Raw genomic sequence first — 14,557 nt, 5'->3', positions numbered from 1 at the left:
AAGACAGACATGGTGAGAAAGAGAGTGTAAAACACAGGGGAGACAAAAAAGAAAGAGTCTGGATATGGGATAAATAAAATAAGGATAACAGAGTTGGGAGCTCTTAAGAAAGATGTGCAAGAATTATAGAAAATGTATAGAAAACATAGGATGGGAGAAGGCAGAGACAAGAATTTCTTAATAATTTGCCCTTCCTGTTTCAGTAGTTTCTCTTTTTCCCCTTTTTTATCAGTCAAATTATTGTTAAAGCTTTCTTACCTGCTTGGTATCTGGGAGCCAACTGTTCCACCTCGCAGAGCATTTGGCGTTTGCCCTGCTGTCCCTTGAAGACTTCCGCTGATGCTTCCCAGAATACTATTCAGTGCAAGTGCTCCTGGATTTCCTGACAAAGCCCCTAGTAGAGGGATGGTGGCAAGAGAAGGTGGTGCCCCTTGGCCTGATGATCTTACTAGCCCATTCACAAGCTGCTCTGCCCCTATGGTTGGTAGCGAAGGCCCACCCTGTGGGATTGGACCTGGTGGAGAAGTACTGTGCACTGACAGACAAGAACTGCTTCTACTGGGGCAGCCTGAGTGGGGGTCCTAGTTTGGATTAAAAAAAAAAAAAAAATCAAACAGACAATTAAGAAAATAAGAATCTTAGTAATAAATCTCTTTTGATTAAGTGAGTGCTCAAAGCATTCCAAAAGCAATGGAACTGAGGATATTCTTTGCTAAGCACAAATGTCTCAATAAAAAAAATGTCCCAGCCACTGAGAAAAGACATGTGGTCATGGATGGATATCCTTAAATCCCAGACTGTTTGGGCATCATGACATACATTTTGAGGAACATGAGTGTAAGGAAATAAAAGGTATACATTAAAAACCAGCTTCTTGTATTGTAAAATCAAATAAGAAGCTAATCAGTACTAATATAATTTTCTCTTATTTATCATGATGACACAATACCGATAAAGCCATTCAATGGAAAGAAAATATCAAGTTGATATCTTGATTCAAGTTAGACTGTTTCAGAGTGGACTCACTTCTTTGTTTAGTAGTTTTAATATAAAGCCTATCACACTCAAAGCCAACAAGGGAGCAGGATAAATACATGGTTTAACTTGGAAAAAAAGCTTCACTCTACCATGAAATGTTATCAAACAAAAAGCATTAAAGGGACAGTCTAGGCCAAAATAAACTTTCATGATTCAGATAGAGCATGTAATTTTAAACAATTTTCCAATTTACTTTTATCACCAATTTTGCTTTGTCCTCTTGGTATTCTTAGTTGAAGGCTTAACCTAGGAGGTTCATATGCTAATTTCTTAGACCTTGAAGGCCACCTCTTTTCAGAATGCATTTTAACAGTTTTTCACCACTAGAGGGTGTTAGTTCACGTATTTCATATAGATAACACTGTGCTCGTGCACGTGAAGTTATCTGGGAGCAGGCACTGATTGGCTAAACTGCAAGTCTGTCAAAAGAACTGAAATAAAGGGTCAGTTTGCAGAAGCTTAGATACAAGATAATTACAGAGGTAAAAAGTGTATTTATATAACTGTGTTGGTTATGCAAAACTGGGGAATGGGTAATAAAGGGATTATCTATCTTTTAAAACAATAACAATTCTGGTGTAGACTGTGCCTTTAAGCTTATAAAACATTGAAAATGTATGATCTGAGTAAAAAAGTGTTTGTTTTGCATAACTGCTTTAACAAAAAAAAAAAAAAAAAGTCTCACCTTTTCTTGACTATGAAGTTGCTAATTACCAAGTGACGTAGGCAGTAATATGTAGTCTAAATACTCTATTCCAATCATTTAAGAGAGCAGATCAAAACAATCGCCTAGATTTTGAGTTCTGCGTTAGCCTTAAAAAGCAGCGTTAAGGGGTCCTAACGCTGCTTTTTAACGCCCGCTGGTATTACGAGTATGGCAGGTACAGGTGTACCGCTCACTTTTCTTCCGCGACTTTTGTCACCGCAAAACCCGTACGTGAATTGTGTATCCTATCTTTTTAATGGGATTTGCCTAACGCCGGTATTACGAGTCTTGGAAGAAGTGAGCGGTACAGCCTCTACCTCCAAGTCTCCTACTGCATTTAAAAGTCAGTAGTTAAGAGTTTTATGGGCTAACACCGGAATATAAAGCTCTTAACTAAAGTGCTACAAAGTACACTAACACCCATAAACTACCTATGAACCCCTAAACCGAGGCCCCCCCACATCGCAAACACTATAATAAAATTATTTAACCCCTAATCTGCCGACCGGACACCACCGCCACCTACATTATGGCTATGAACCCCTAATCTGCTGCCCCTAACCTAGCCGACACCTATATTATATTTATTAACCCCTAATCTGCCCCCCCAACGTCGCCGCCACCTACCTACACTTATTAACCCCTAATTTGCCGACCGGACATCGCCGCCACTATAAAAAAATTATTAACCCCTAAACCGCCGCAATCCCGCCTCGCAAACACTATAATACATTTTATTAACCCCTAATCTGCCCCCCCAACGTCACCGCAATTTACCTACAATTATTAACCCCTAATCTGCCGCCCCCAACGTCGCCGCTACTGTAATACATTTATTAACCCCTAAACCTAAGTCTAACCCTAACATCCCCCCTAAGTTAAATATAAATATATAATTTAAATAAATCTAAATAAATTTACTATAATTAAATAAATTATTCCTATTTAAAAATAAATACTTACCTATAAAATAAACCCTAATATAGCTACAATATAACTATTAGTTAAAATAATTACAAAATTACCTGTAAAATAAATCCTAACCTAAGTTACAAATACACTACACTATCAATAAATTAATTAAATAAATAAACTACAATGATCTAAACTAAAATACAATTAAATAAACTAAACTATATTACCCAAAAAAACAAACACTAAATTACAAAAAATAAAAAAATATTACAAGAATTTTAATCTAATTACACCCAATCTAAGCCCCCTAATAAAATAAAAAAGCCCCCCCAAAATAATAAAATTCCCTACCCTATACTAAATTACAAAAGTAATCAGCTCTTTTACCAGCCCTTAAAAGGGCTTTTTGCGGGGCATTGCCCCAAAGTAATCAGCTCTTTTACCTGTAAAATAAAATACAAGACCCCCCCAACATTACAACCCACCACCCACACACCCCTACTCTAAAACCCCCCCGATCCCCACTTAAATAAAACCTAACACTACCCCCTTGAAGATCACCCTACCTTGAGCCGTGTTCACCCAGCCGGGCACCGATGGGCCAGAATAGGACATCCAGAGCAGCATAAATCTTCATCCGATTGGGGCAGAAGAGGTCCTCCATCCAGCAGAAGTCTTCATCCAAGCGGCATCTTCTATCTTCATCCATCCGGCGCGGAGTGGGTCCATCTTCAAGACATCCGACGTGGAGCATCCTCTTCTTCCCGACGACAAACGACAAATGAAGGTTCCTTTAAATGACGTCATCCAAGATGGCGTCCCTCGAATTCCGATAGAATGCAAGGTCAATTCTATTGGCTGATCCAATCAGCCAATCGGATTGAACTTCAATCCTTACCTTAATTCCGATTGGCTGATAGAATCCTATCAGCCAATCGGAATTCGAGGGACGCCATCTTGGATGACGTCATTTAAAGGAACCTTCATTTGTCGTTAGTCGTCGAGAAGAAGAGGATGCTCCTTGTTGGATGTCTTGAAGATGGACCTGCTCCACGCCGGATGGATGAAGATAGAAGATGCCGCTTGAATGAAGACTTCTGCTGGATGGAGGACCTCTTCTGCACCGATCAGATGAAGACTTCTGCCACTCCGGATGTCCTATTCTGGCCCATCGGTGCCCGGCTGGGTGAACACGGCTCAAGGTAGGGTGATCTTCAATGAGGTAGTGTTAGGTTTTTTAAGGGGGGATCGGGTGGGTTTTAGAGTAGGGGTGTGTGGGTGGTGGGTTGTAATGTTGGGGGGGGGGTCTTGTATTTTATATTACAGGTAAAAGAGCTGATAACTTTGGGGCAATGCCCCGCAAACCCTTTTAAGGGCTGGTAAAAGAGCTGATTACTTTTGTAATTTAGTATAGGGTAGGGAATTTTATTATTTTGGGGGGCTTTTTTATTTTATTAGGGGGCTTAGATTAGGTGTAATTAGATTAAAATTCTTGTAATATTTTTTTATTTTTTGTAATTTAGTGTTTGTTTTTTTTTGGTAATATAATTTAGTTTATTTAATAGTATTTTAGTTTAGATCATTGTAGTTTATTTAATTAATTTATTGATAGTGTAGTGTTAGGTGTATTTGTAACTTAGGTTAGGATTTATTTTACAGGTAATTTTGTAATTATTTTAACTAGGTAGCTATTAAATAGTTATTAACTATTTAATAGCTATTGTACCTAGTTAAAATAAATACAAAGTTGCCTGTAAAATAAATATAAATCCTAAAATAGCTACAATGTAACTAATAGTTATATTGTAGCTATATAAGGGTTTATTTTATAGGTATTTATTTTTAAATAGGAATAATTTTTTTAATTATAGTAAATTTATTTATATGTATTTAAATTATATTTAACTTAGGGGGTGTTAGGGTTAGATTTAGGTTTAGGGGTTAGTAACTTTATTATAGTAGCGGCGACGTTGGGGGCGGCAGATTAGGGGTTAATAATTGTAGGTAGGTGGCGGTGATGTTAGGGAGGGCAGATTAGGGGTTAATAAATTTCTTATAGTGTGCGGCGGTTTAGGGGTTAATACATTTATTATAGTGGCGGCGATGTCCGGTCGGCAGATTAGGAGTTAATAAGTGTAGGTAGGTGGCGACGACGTTGGGGGCGGAAGATTAGGGGTTAATAAATATACTGTAGGTGTCGGCGATGTTGGGGGCAGCAGATTAGGGGTTCATAGGGATAATGTAGGTGGCGGCGGCGTCCGGAGCAGCAGATTAGGGGTTAATAGTATAATGCAGGTGTCAGCGATAGCGGGGGCAGCAGATTAGGGGTTAATAAGTGTAAGATTAGGGGTGTTTAGACTCAGGGTTCATGTTAGGGTGTTAGGTGTAGACTTAGAAAGTATTTTCCCATAGGAAACAATGGGGCAGCTTTTTTGCAGGTGTTAGGTTTTTTTTTTCCAGCCAGCTCAGCCCTATTGTATCCTATGGGGAAATCGTGCACAAGCACGTTTTTCCAGCTTACCGCTACCGTAAGCAACGCTGGTATTGAGGGTAGAAGTGGAGCTAAATTTGTCTCAACGCTCACTTTTCTGAGGCTAACGCAGCCATTCAGAAAACTTGTAATACCAGCGTTGGCTTAAGGGTGCGCTGGAAAAAAAAAGGCTCGTTAGCACCGCGGGTCTTTAGACAAAACTCTAAATCTAGGTGAAAGTATACATACTTTTTTGAATTAGTTTTCCAAATTAACCCAATCTATTAAAAGTGCTGCTATTTCAGTTAGTAAAACTGAATATACAATAACTCAGAACCAGCTGGTTAAAGGGACATTAAACTACTTTACTTTGGGTACTACTCACCATGCTATTGTTTTTCCTCCTATGCCTGCAGCTCTCTTTAAATCCCTTTTAACCCTTTACAAGTGCTTGTTCGTGAATCTCTGCATCTTCACACTGGGTGCCGCCATCTTGGAGTTTAAGTATTCATGCACCCAGACAGAAGTAGTGGGCAATTACAGATCTGTGATATTGTTTTTTTTCTTGACAATCATTACTGAGCACAATACAGAGTCGGAGCTGTACATTTTTGCAGTTATGTAACTTTTAAACTGTGTTTAAAAAACTGGAAATATGAAAAGCTTCTGCTTTTTATTGTGTGAGAGAATCCAAAGTGCAAGTTACAGCAGTCAGAAAGGCCAGTAACGTCACTGATCTGTGAAAGCGCACTGCTTCTGTCACATGATGCTACAATACCTGCGCTACAAGATGGCAGCACCCAGTGTAAAGATGCAGAGCTTTGCCAGCTGGCTTCTGTAATGGGTTAAAATAAGAGAAAGATTTTAAAAGGCAACTGCAGGTACAGGAGGAAAAACCGTAGCATAGTGAGTAGTAACCAGGCTGCTGTAGTTGTACTCAGCAGTTTAATGTCTCTTTGAAATCTACAATAAACAGATTTTTCATGGCTCTGTGTCATTGGTAGGGGTGGTTCGAATGTGCTAAAAGTGTAATTTGTTTGGACAATCAAATGTTGATAAGAATGAAAATCCATTAAAATTGTGAATGTTCATAATGAAATCGAAATATCCATATTCGAAATTTCTAATGTAACATTCGATTTAACAAATGCTATTCGGAAGGCTAATAGGTCATGTGGTAGGGAATTTAGTAAATTGATACATAATAGATACAAATATATCAATTTGAATGTTTCTATTATTGCATAATTCAAATATTACATTTAAAGAGAACGTTAGAAATACTATTACAAATATTTAGATTCTCATTTTTGAATTAGAATATTGCATAATTCGAATCGAATATTACATTTCAAGAAAGCATTAGAAATACTATTACATAAAACAAATGTTAGAATGTTGTGCAAACATTTGAAACAAATTAATGAATGTGTTAAAATTCATTTAAATTTTGGAATGTTGCAAAACATTCGCCTATCCCTAGTGATTGGCTACAATTTTAGTACTTAAAGGGACATAAAACCCCAAAACGTTCTTTCATGATTCAGATAGAGAATACAATTTAAAAAAAAGTTTTATACTTCTAGCAGCAAATTTGCTTTGTTCTCTTGTTATTCTTTGTTGAAGAGATATCTAGGTAGGTAGTGTGCACATTAAATGACAATGGAAATAGTGCAGCCATCTAGTGCTCTTGTTAATGTATAACATTGCATTACTGCTGCCATATAATGCTGCAGACACGTGCACAGTCCTGAACTTGCCTTTCAACAAAGGATAACAAGAAAAATAAAATTTGATAGAAGTAAATTGGAAAGTTGTTTAAAATTGTATGCTCTATCTGAATCAAAGAAAAATGTGTGGTTTTATGTCCCTTTAAATTATTTTTCTTATGAACCCATTCTGTCTACCTATAGGATTAAAAAGAAAAAAAATATGTTTTGTTAATGTCCCTTTAAATTTAAAAAAATAAAAAGGTGAGAACAACACTCAACAACATTATCGCCAATATTGGCACACACCCCTAGTAATAAGTAATATTTAAAGGGATATAAAGGTCAAATTTGAAATGTGCATGGGTGTAATTCAATTTTAAATAGATCCCTTTTTTCACTATTCTTCTATTAGCAAATATTTCTAGTAAAAGTTATGCTTTTGAGTGGCATATGCACATATGCTGTGATGACCCATGCCCCGGTATTCATCACCACACCTTCTCAGAACATCAATCGTGGCTTGTATGACACAAATTAAACCTTCAATGGCACAATACACAATGCCACAAGCTCTCTGAGCAGGCACTGTATTGCATACTGGTGCATGGACCTTCACAGCATACGTGCATATGCCTTTGAAAAACAATAACAACTTTCAGTAGAAGCATGTTTGCTAATGGAAGTACATTACAAAAAATGCTTCTGTTTAAAATTGAAGTGCACCTTTTTACATCTCAATTCTGACCTGTCTATCCCTTTAAACCATAAACTTTTTATAATGCTTGTAATATATTGTTTAGAAGTTAGTGGGTTGAGTGTGCCATTTCAGGGTTTGATTACTGCTAATGTAGGCTATTTCAATCCGATTGTTATTAATGGTAGTTTTATCCATGAAGTAAATACATACGTGTTATATTTCCCTAGCAGCTTTTTATTTTAGCATCAATAAAGTAATGATTTTACCAGTGAAAACCTGTATCCTATGCAATAAGTGACACCTCATTTAAATAGGGGCTTCTGTCTCCATCTTCCCTATGACACAAATGGGGGTGGGGTGAATAAAGGCTCCGTCACTAAACATCGTCTAGGTAGAAACTGCACAGGTGAATGGATGTGATGCTTGAATACAAACCAAAATATTTACAGAGCCTAAAATAATGTAATAACATCAAGATAAACAGCAATATTATATACAAATAGCAAAAGTGGGATTTCAAAATATAACACATCATTATGTTTATGACTTCCCAGCGACAATACTTTAAAACCAAAGGTAAAAAAAAGACACTCTCTATTTGAGGAAAGCAAACAATATCACCAGCTTTCCTGCCTAATAGCAATAGTCATCCATCTATGAAAACATTAAAAGCAGACTATGGGGCCCAGGGTGATAAAAATTGCACACATTGCAGAAAAATGTGACACTAATGGAGTGAAACACAAAGATGCATACACTCTAAAGGGTTTAAAAAAAAAAGGGAATTCCTTTCACAGGCTCACAAACAGGCATTCCTAGGCACTCAGGCATCCTCCTACCTGCAAGTGTCCCGGACGAACCCGTTCTGCCGCTTTATGACTCAAGACCTTTGTCTATAGTTCACATACACTCCAATACAATATTTTCCACATTGATACATGTACTTGATAGTATATTCTGATACATGTACTTGATAGTATATTCTGATACATGCACTTGATAGTATATTCTGATACATGCACTTGATAGTATATTCTGATACATGTACTTGATAGTATATTCTGATACATGTACTTGATAGTATATTCTGATACATGTACTTGATAGTATATTCTGATACATGTACTTGATAGTATATTCTGATACATGTACTTGATAGTATATTCTGATACATGTACTTGATAGTATATTCTGATACATGTACTTGATAGTATATTCTGATACATGTACATGATAGTATATTCTGATACATGTACTTGATAGTATATTCTGATACATGTACTTGATAGTATATTCTGATACATGTACTTGATAGTATATTCTGATACATGTACTTGATAGTATATTCTGATACATGTACTTGATAGTATATTCTGATACATGTACTTGATAGTATATTCTGATACATGTACATGATAGTATATTCTGATACATGTACATGATAGTATATTCTGATACATGTACTTGATAGTATATTCTGATACATGTACTTGATAGTATATTCTGATACATGTACTTGATAGTATATTCTGATACATGTACTTGATAGTATATTCTGATACATGTACTTGATAGTATATTCTGATACATGTACTTGATAGTATATTCTGATACATGTACTTGATAGTATATTCTGATACATGTACATGATAGTATATTCTGATACATGTACATGATAGTATATTCTGATACATGTACTTGATAGTATATTCTGATACAAGTACATGATAGTATATTCTGATACATGTACTTGATAGTATATTCTGATACATGTACATGATAGTATATTCTGATACATGTACTTGATAGTATATTCTGATACATGTACTTGATAGTATATTCTGATACATGTACTTGATAGTATATTCTGATACATGTACATGATAGTATATTCTGATACATGTACTTGATAGTATATTCTGAATCACACCTTGCTGTAGCATTAAAAGTATCTAAATAATTCAGTAATACGTTAAATGTAACAACATGTATCCGGCCAAACACACTTGTGTCATTACTGGCCCCGCCCATCGATGCACTTCATCACTACTACATCATCGAAAATAGTGGTCTATGTAGGAATGTGCGATCAGAGAATTATGGACCCGAGTGTTGAAACATTTTAGGTGACATTAAATGGTGTCATTCTGTTCCGGTAGCAACACATATGAATACAGTACACTGTCATTATAAATATAACATCAGCTTTTTTTTGCAATTGATCAGATTAGCTACACCTGTAGGAGAGGAGATTTAAATAAGTTGCTGCTTCAGAAAGGTCACAGTATTTCATTTGTAGTATTATTAGTCCCCTGGTTTAGGTGATACTCACAGAGCTTTTGATAGTCTTAGTCTACCTTAATATGTGCTCAAGAATAAAGCATTTGCCTAAGTATTTGAGTTGAGAAAACACTGTTAATACTACTACCACGGTTTTAAGTGTTAAAAATGCTGCATTTGATGTAACAGGCAGGTAGCACTTTTGTCTATCACACAATGTGTTTGGATATTACCAGGGCAACAGATGGCTATAAAAATACAATGAGGTTGTAGACCTGCCCCTCACCCTAAAAAACACATATATTAGTGGTGAAACGCATCAGTGTGTGGGGCCGGTATTAACACAAATGTGTTTGGCTGGATACACATGGTTATAATGCAAAGATGAGGAAAAGCAGCGCTCCACAAAGAGGGAGCCTAAGCCTATATAATGGAATAGTGTCTCTATAAATATCTTAAGTGGTTGATTAGTTTCTGCATACGGCAGTCTGGTTAGAAGTTAACAAAAATATAGTATATATACTATACAAAGGCTGCTTAGACAGCAGAAACGCGTTCCTAGGATACAGCACTATTTAGAAATTCACACCTTTTTGGCCCAGACTGGACACCATCACAGGGGGAGCCATAGAGCAGGAAGTAAGATTCAGTCATTGAAACACTGCCACAAGAATCAACCTCCATCCTGCTCCAGAATCGGTCTGACCCAGGAAATACAAGATAATTTTGAAAGAAACAATCACCTTTATTCTGTTGAGGACGCAAGTAAGACTGGGAAATACAGAATTTGGCTTTTGGATGCCATTTATTTTTTAGTGATCTGAATTAACTGATTAATACCAAATGCACTACAGATCTCATATTCCACCCTATTCAGGAAACCAGAGTTAAATTGGGACAATACTGCTTTATTAAGAGCAGATGATTATATGCTGTCTGATTTTATGTTGTTTGATGTTTTGATCTTTTGCTATCTACCATTTGATCTTAAGCAGCAAATCTGATCTTACCTAGTCAGTCATATATAGCACTTTGATAGTAGGAATTTGGTATTGGATGATGTTTCCTACTTTCTGCTTATTTGATTTTATATATACAGCGTATTTTGCACATTAAGGTTGGCCAACCTTGAGACACTATCGGCTAGATTACGAGTCTTGCGTTAGCCTTAAAAAGCAGCGTTGAGGGGTCCCAACGATGCTTTTTAACGCCCGCTGGTATTACGAGTCTGGGAGGTACAGGTGTACCGCTCACTTTTTTTCCGCAATTTCCGCTTACCGCAAATCCCCTTACGTCAATTGCGTATCCTATCTTTTTAATGGGATTTTCCTAATGCCGGTATTCCGATTGATTGAAAAAGTGAGCGGTAGACCCTCTCCTGTCCAGACTCCTACCGCATTTAAAAGTCAGTAGTTAAGAGTTTTATAGGCTAACTTAAAAGTCAGTAGTTAAGAGTTTTATGGGCTAACGCCGTAACATAAAACTCTTAACTCAAGTGCTAAAAGTACACTAACACCCATAAACTACCTATTAATCCCTAAACCGAGACCCCCCCCCCCCCACATCGGAAACACTTAACTAAAATGTTTAACCCCTAATCTGCCGACCGGACATCGCCGCCACTTTAATAAATATATTAACCCCTAAACCGCCGCTCTCCCGCCTCGCAAACACTAGTTAAATTTTATTAACCCCTAATCTGCCTGCCCTAACATCGCCGACACCTACCTACATTTATTAACCCCTAATCTGCCGACCCCAACGTCGCCGCTACTATCTTAAATTTATTAACCCCTAAACCTAAGTCTAACCCTAACCCTAACACCCACTAACTTAAATATAATTTAACTAAAACTAAATAAAATTATTATTATTAAATAAATTATTTCTATTTAAAACTAAATACTTACCTGTAAAATAAACCATAAGATAGCTACAATATAACTAATAGTTACATTGTATCTATCTTAGGGTTTATTTTTATTTTACAGGCAAGTTTGTATTTATTTTAACTAGGTACAATAGTTATTAAATAGTTATTAACTATTCAATAGCTACCTAGTTAAAATAAGTACAAATTTACCTGTAAAATAAACCCTAACCTAACACTACACTATAATTAAAATAATTACCTAAACTACCTAGAATTAATTACAATTAAATAAACTAAATTACGGAAACGCCCCCACTAAATTACAGAAAATAAAAAAGAAATTACAAATATTTTAAACTAATTACACCTAATCTAATCCCCCTAATAAAATAAAAAAGCCCCCCAAAATAAACAAATTCCCGAACCTATACTAAATTACAAATAGCCCTTAAAAGGGCTTTTTGCGGGGCATTGCCCCAAAGTAATCAGCTCTTTTACCTGTAAAAAAAAATACAATACCCCCCAACATTAAAATCCACCACCCACACACCCAACCCTACTCTAAAACCCACCAGTCCCCCCTTAAAAAAACTTAACACTACCCCCTTGAAGATCACCCTACCTTGAGCCGTCTTCACCCAGCCGGGCACAAGTGGACCTCCAGAGGTGCAGAAGTCTTCATCCGATCCGGCCAGAAGAGGACATCCAGACCGGCAGAAGTCTTCATCCAGGCGGCATCTTCTATCTTCTTCCATCCGGAGTGGAGCAGGTCCATCTTGAAGACATCCGACGTTGAGCATCCGACGTTGAGCATCCTCTTCCATCCGACGGCGACTGAAGAATGAAGGTTCCTTTAAGTGACGTCATCCAAGATGGCGTCCCTTCAATTCCGATTGGATGATAGAATCCTATCAGCCAATCGGAATTAAGGTAGGAAAAATCCTATTGGCTGATGCAATCAGCCAATAGATTTGAAGTTCAATCCTATTGGCTGATCCAATCAGCCAATAGGATTGAGCTTGCATTCTATTGGCTGATTGCATCAGCCAATAGGATTTTTCCTACCTTAATTCCGATTGGCTGATAGGATTCTATCAGCCAATCGGAATTGAAGAGACGCCATCTTGGATGACGTCACTTAAAGGAACCTTCATTCTTCAGTCGCCATCGGATGGAAGAGGATGCTCCGCGTCGGATGTCTTCAAGATGGACCCGCTCCGGATGGAAGAAGATAGAAGATGCCGCCTGGATGAAGACTTCTGCCGGTCTGGATGTCCTCTTCTGGCCGGATCGGATGAAGACTTCTGCACCTCTGGAGGTCCACTTGTGCCCGGCTGGGTGAAGACGGCTCAAGGTAGTGTGATCTTAAAGGGGGTAGTGTTTTTTTAAGGGGGGATTGGGTGGGTTTTAGAGTAGGGTTGGTTGTGTGGGTGGTGGGTTTTAATGTTGGGGGGGGTATTGTATTTTTTTCACAGGTAAAAGAGCTGATTATTTTGGGGCAATGCCCCGCAAAAAGCCCTTTTAAGGGCTATTTGTAATTTAGTATAGGGTAGGGAATTTTTTTATTTTGGGGGGCTTTTTTATTTTATTAGGGGGATTAGATTAGGTGTAATTAGTTTAAAATATTTGAAATTTCTTTTTTATTTTCTGTAATTTAGTGGGGGGGTTTTCTTCATAATTTAGTTTATTTAATTTAATTGTAATTAATTCTAGGTAGTTTAGGTAATTAATTTAATTATAGTGTAGTGTTAGGTGTAATTGTAACTTAGGTTAGGGTTTATTTTACAGGTAAATTTGTACTTATTTTAACTAGGTAGCTATTAAATAGTTAATAACTATTTAATAACTATTGTACCTAGTTAAAATAAATACAAACTTGCCTGTAAAATAAAAATAAACCCTAAGATAGATACAAGGTAACTATTAGTTATATTGTAGCTATCTTATGGTTTATTTTACACGTATTTAGTTTTAAATAGGAATAATTTATTTAATAATAGTAATTTTATTTCGTTTTATTTAAGTTATATTTAAGTTAGGGGGGTGTTAGGGTTAGACTTAGTGTTAGGGGTAATATGAACCTGATGGCAGCCATCTTGTTCTTCGCAGCCATCTTGTTCCTCGCAGCCATTTTGTAATGAATAGACTTTATTATACTGGGGTATTATGCAGTGAGAATTATATGCATGTTATGAGTTTCTTTAGCTATTCGGCCTTGCCAATGTACCCTGGCCTAATGCCTAGAAGTAAGATAGAATAAGATAATGTAAACAAGAGGCTTTAGACACTCGGTTGTCTCTGCAGATGGTAGTTTGTTATGACTCTGTAAATATTGTTATGAGAAACTCATGTTCCAGTTTTCCCTTGTAAATTGCTCTGTATAACTGTGTAAGATGACGCGGTCCTAACGTGTCATCCCCTTAACCCTGTATGTCACTATAAGAAAGGCTTGCACTGTGCAATAAACAGAATTGGCTTTCGATCATAATGCTGCGTGGTCTGAGTCATTCTAAGGGGCCCTTATCAGGTAATCTACATATGCCTCAGGTGGTACACTAGGCCCCAGGCTTTGGCCTGCACTGACACTTACCCCCTGAAGGGGACACCTAACAGTTTTGGTGTCAGAAGTGGGATTCGCAGTGAGTAACTATGAGTGCTTTTACCATGCTTTCTTTCTGTGAATTTGAACCTAAATTTAGTCTGGTAATAGGTGTTGATGATAATGATATAAGGTTAAAGGGGTTCCTGTGGTTGAAGCACAGGTTTGCGGAGGTTAAAGTCCTGCCGGCAGTTGTGATACCCCTCCAGACAGGTAATCAGTCCTGTGCTGGGACACGACAGGTATTGTGAGTCCTGTCGGTGATAA

At 37.1% G+C, this 14,557-nt stretch overlaps 1 protein-coding gene across 1 annotated transcript in view; it reads right to left on the bottom strand.

Annotated features, from left to right (window-relative positions):
• MLLT6 (MLLT6, PHD finger containing) overlaps positions 1–14,557 on the bottom strand; it is a 374,449-nt gene that overhangs the window by 5,618 nt on the left and 354,274 nt on the right. The window contains exon 17 of the mRNA XM_053697755.1: positions 259–581. Within this exon, the coding sequence (XP_053553730.1) occupies positions 259–581 (323 nt within the window). The remainder of the gene's footprint in view (positions 1–258; positions 582–14,557) is intronic.

The sequence above is a fragment of the Bombina bombina genome, chromosome 1 (assembly GCF_027579735.1).
Source record: "Bombina bombina isolate aBomBom1 chromosome 1, aBomBom1.pri, whole genome shotgun sequence".
In the NCBI taxonomy this organism is placed as follows: Eukaryota; Metazoa; Chordata; class Amphibia; order Anura; family Bombinatoridae; genus Bombina; species Bombina bombina.
Note: the sequence above shows the minus strand (reverse complement) of the source record. Positions and strands in the feature narration are given on the sequence as shown.